This window comes from Podarcis liolepis, assembly GCF_965112155.1.
Source record: "Podarcis liolepis genome assembly, chromosome: 13".
Classification (NCBI taxonomy): domain Eukaryota; kingdom Metazoa; phylum Chordata; class Lepidosauria; order Squamata; family Lacertidae; genus Podarcis; species Podarcis liolepis.
In genome coordinates, this window is record NC_139573.1 from 9,758,625 (window position 1) to 9,763,009 (window position 4,385).

The 4,385-nt window shown below is 41.9% G+C and overlaps 1 protein-coding gene across 1 annotated transcript; it reads right to left on the reverse strand.

Annotated features, from left to right (window-relative positions):
• Positions 1-342: 342 nt before the first annotated feature.
• LOC310692586 (olfactory receptor 6C65-like) lies at positions 343-1,305 on the reverse strand (the record flags this gene model as incomplete). Its single annotated transcript, XM_083473529.1, has 1 exon — positions 343-1,305. One exon carries the CDS (start codon positions 1,303-1,305, stop codon positions 343-345), a length of 963 nt encoding a protein of 320 aa, XP_083329655.1.
• Positions 1,306-4,385: the final 3,080 nt, after the last annotated feature.

Below are 4,385 nucleotides of genomic sequence, written 5' to 3' on the forward strand. Positions count from 1 at the left end.
TACCAGGAGAGGTGGTCCCGAAGCTACGAGGGTCCTTGTCAGCCAAAGTTCATCAAAACTCAGTTCTGGCACCTCTCAGGTGAGCACCATTGCCATTATAAGAGAGCAAGGGAGAGGTTCATGATGGGCTCTGGCATCTCTTTTTATAGAAAAATAACACTGCCTAAAACTCTGATTCTATGATTTTCTGACTATGAAATAAGGATCTGGTGATAATTCAGAGGTTTTCCACACCAATGAAGGCTTTTGTTTTAACAAGAAAACTATTTATTTGGGCTTCTGAAACTCCATAGGAAGTATCATGGGTCTGTTTTAACCAGTTCATAACTCCCATTCCTTCAATCATTTCAAACTGCATGAGTTTCTCTGCATTTTATTAAATACATGCTTGTAGGCAAACGCATTTTTCAAAGCATCTTGGACCTGCCTGTTCCTCAGGCTGTACACAAAGGGGGTCATTAGAGGACAAACCACATTGTTAAGAACGGCCACAACCTTGTTGAAGTTTTGCCCACCATCTCGTTCAGGTATGATGTACATAGAGATGCAGCTTCCATAGGTGACAGTGACAATGGTGATGTGGGAAGCACAGGTGGAAAAGGCCTTCTGCCTCCCTGCAGCACTTGGGATGTGGAGAACAGTTGAGATTATATTCACATAGGACACAATGGTGATAGCTAAAGTCCCCAGTAGTGTAAACACCGAAAGAATAAAGCTGGAGAGCTCCAGGAAATGTGTGTCACCACAGAGAAGATGGAGTAATGCTTTGCTGTCACAGAAGAAATGGTCAATGATGTTGGAGCCACAAACAGGAAATTGAACATATAGCAGAGTTTGAGCCAAAATCACAGCAAGCGACCCAATCCAAGAGAAGAGCACCAATAGTGTGCAGAACTTCTCGTTCATGATGGTGGTGTATCTTAGGGGGTTGCAGATGGCCACATATCGGTCAAAGGACATCACAGTCAGCAGGAAGAAATCTGTGGTGCCCAGGAAGAAATAGAAAAATAATTGGCTTATACATCCAGCATACGAGATTGTTTTCCTGCCAGATGCAAGGTTGAACAACGCCTTTGGGATGGCAGCAGTGGTGTATCCAATCTCCAAGACGGCATAATTCCGGAGGAAGAAATACATGGGTGTCCTGAGGCGGAAATCCAGGAGAGTGATGGTGATAATGATCATGTTTCCCGTTACAGCCATCAGGTACATGATTAAGAAAAGGACAAAGAGAAATATCTCTAGTTTGCCGTTCTCAGTGAATCCCAGCAGTAAAAACTCATTGATCTTTGTTTGGTTCTCCATAAAGTCTTGATTTTCATGTGTTATCTGCTGGCAAAAGATGAGTATAGATAAGTAGCGTCATCCTCATCCTCATCATCATCACTATGAAGTTAAGCCAAGCCTGCCTGGATCAGACCAGGGAAGCATATAGTTCAGCCTCCTGTTTCATACATTGACTCAGAATCGGATTCATAGAAAGGGTTGAAAGGGACCACAAGGGTCATCTAGTCAAAACACCTGCAATGCAAGAATCCTTTTGCCCAGTGTTTGACCTGAACCCAAGCCCCTAAGATTAAGAGTCTCATGCTCTTCCAGCTGAGCTAAATAATCTGTGGAAATTCACACAACTGGATTCAACTGACCATACCTGCAAAGATAGAGGGGAAATGTCCATTTACAAGTGCCATTTTTATCCAAAGCACACATGCAAAGAGTCAAGCACACATGCAAACACTGAACTGATCACTTGCAAAGTCCTTGTCTGACAACATATCTGAAAAGAAATTAATTGGGACCACCAATATTTATTGGTAATTGACATTCACACAAATGGTTAGTACTTCCACTTAATGAAGACTTAATAACTGTGTTTGTAAGATAGTGTGTGAGGAAGACAGTTACTGAATTTGCACATCACCAGGATCAGTCCTAACTTAGGCTGAGTGAGGCAGTTACCTTATGGAACAGAAGTTGAACTGTATCAGTGCAATGTTGAGGACAGAGTTGTGGATACCACAAGCCCTGCCATATATTCCTTCAGCTAAAGTTTGGCAGAGGACTTCAGTTTCACCAGTGTTGATGTAAGAGTCAGCTGCCACAGTATAGGCAGTTTCTGTAGCTGGAGGAAAGGTGACATCCTGCCCTTTGCCACAGGCTCTGTAATACCTCATCTCACCATGTCCATTGTATTGTGACTGCCTCTGCCCTGAAAGGGAGTCTGGCTTCACTGTGACAATGGTTGGATTACCAAAATCACAATATGAGCCAATGGGATTGTGGCAGGAAATTGCTACAACAGCTTTGCTAACCATCACAGAGCTCAGGTCAGAAAATTACCATGTACGGCATTTGTGGCTTGAAGTCAGAATACATAGAAGCCTTCCTGCCCAAAATGGCTGTGAGAGAGCTCTAAGATTTCAAAAAGTGTGTAATTGGAGTCCAGCCACAGTGCCTAGAGGAACACAGGTGGAAGGGAGGAAATACTATGAATATAATGGCAAAAGTGGTCAAATTCTTCTATAAATAGTAGTAGTAGTAGTAGTAGTAGTAGTAGTAGTAGTAGTAATCTCATTCACATGCCTTAATTCTCTCAGACACTGATGAAGCCCTTATTATGCAGTTAAATGTGTGTATTCCTGATATTTATACAGGGCTGGGCACATACCTGTTCATGAGATCAGTTGTCCCCCAGAAAAGGCAGGATTTATGAGTGACTTTTTAGGGTAGGTAAAGGCATGTTGGGTGGGTGGCAGGTGTAGCATTCCATTCCAAATTGCTAAGGATTTCTGCCATAAAATGTTGTTGTTGTTGGTTTTTTTTTTGGTTTTTTTTTGGGGGGGGGTTGTAAAAGAAATAAGTTGAAAGGGGAGAGAGGAAATTTTTAGCCACCACTCTGCTTTCTGGGTGCTGCTGCACTCAGGTCCTACATACAGCTTTCCTGTAGGTTGTAGGTTGCCTTGATATTGCCAGTTGGAAGATGGGATCTGTATCTTTGTACCAAAGGAAAAGGCCATCAACCTACTACAAACATTGCTGCCACTAATTCACCACCCTAGAGCCTCCCTAATTTGCCAGCCACTTTGTAAAAAAAGACCACACGTGTTCAGATTTCCTCCTCTTCAGATAGTCTTTGAAGGTTTCATTGACCTTCTCATTCCTTAGACTATAAATAAAAGGGTTCAGAAATGGTGTAAACGCTTCAGTAAGGACTGCAACTCCCTTCTGGACATCAGAAGATCATCCCTGGCTGGGCAAGGAGTACATGAATATTGCACTGCCATAAAAGATGGATGTGGCTCTGATGTGAGAAGCGCAGGTTGGAAACATCGTTTGCTGACCTTTTATGGAGTACATGTGCAAGATGGTGGCGATGATGTAGACATCAGAGACACCAGCAACAGACAAGGAGATGACTAACACCAGTCGAGACAGAATGCCCTCCAGAGCCGGAAGGAGCTGCACCTAATCTCAATGAAGTTTTATCATTGGAGCATAGTTGCAGAAAAAATGGCCTATGACATTATCACCAGAAAAAGACAACCAAGTTACCAAAAGCGTGGGAGCAAAGTTGTTAAGGAAAGCGTCAACATTCTTCACATTACATTGTTGTTAAATGTGTGTTGTTGAAGGCTTTCAAAACAACTAATAACACATAAACGGGGGGGGGGGTCCTTTTCAAAAATTTCAGTTCTCGAAATTGTGGAATGCGGTTCTCCAGCCAAGTAGTGGGTACAGATGTGCATATACTAGGATAAAAAGTCCATAAAAATGCACACATTGGTGACAATAACATGTCAAAGTTCATTATATTATGATAAATTGCTTTAAAAAAAACATCTAGATTAGGAAGAAATGTGCACATTAGGAGAATTTTTTTCATGAAGACTTGCTGATTTGCCAAAATTTTGTACCAGTTAACTATTTAATCAGATTGCTTGGCACTGATACTACCCTAGATATCTCTCTCAAACAAAGGAATAATTGATGTGTTTGCCCATAATGAAAATAAGAAAACTCTCATTACCTTTATAAAGCAAAGCACTATCATATGCTATAATATGCCTCACCTTGGTATCATGCAGCTATCAGCACCAGATCTATAATATAGATTTCCTGTGTCACTTAAATCTTATCATGGCTGGGTGTCTTCCATCATCCTCTCCATGGAATACTAGTGAGACAAGCTTTATTTAAAGGTACCTTGGGAGCAGGATGTTCATTTTAAGTGGAACAAAGCTGTTTTAATTTGCACAGATTAGCCTTCTCCAACCCATGCTCTCCACATGTTTGGACCACAGCTCCGAGCAGCCACTGCCAGATTCAGAGGGTCCCAAATTCAATCTCCATGCTAGGAGCTGATGATTATTCCACTCTTTCCCAGG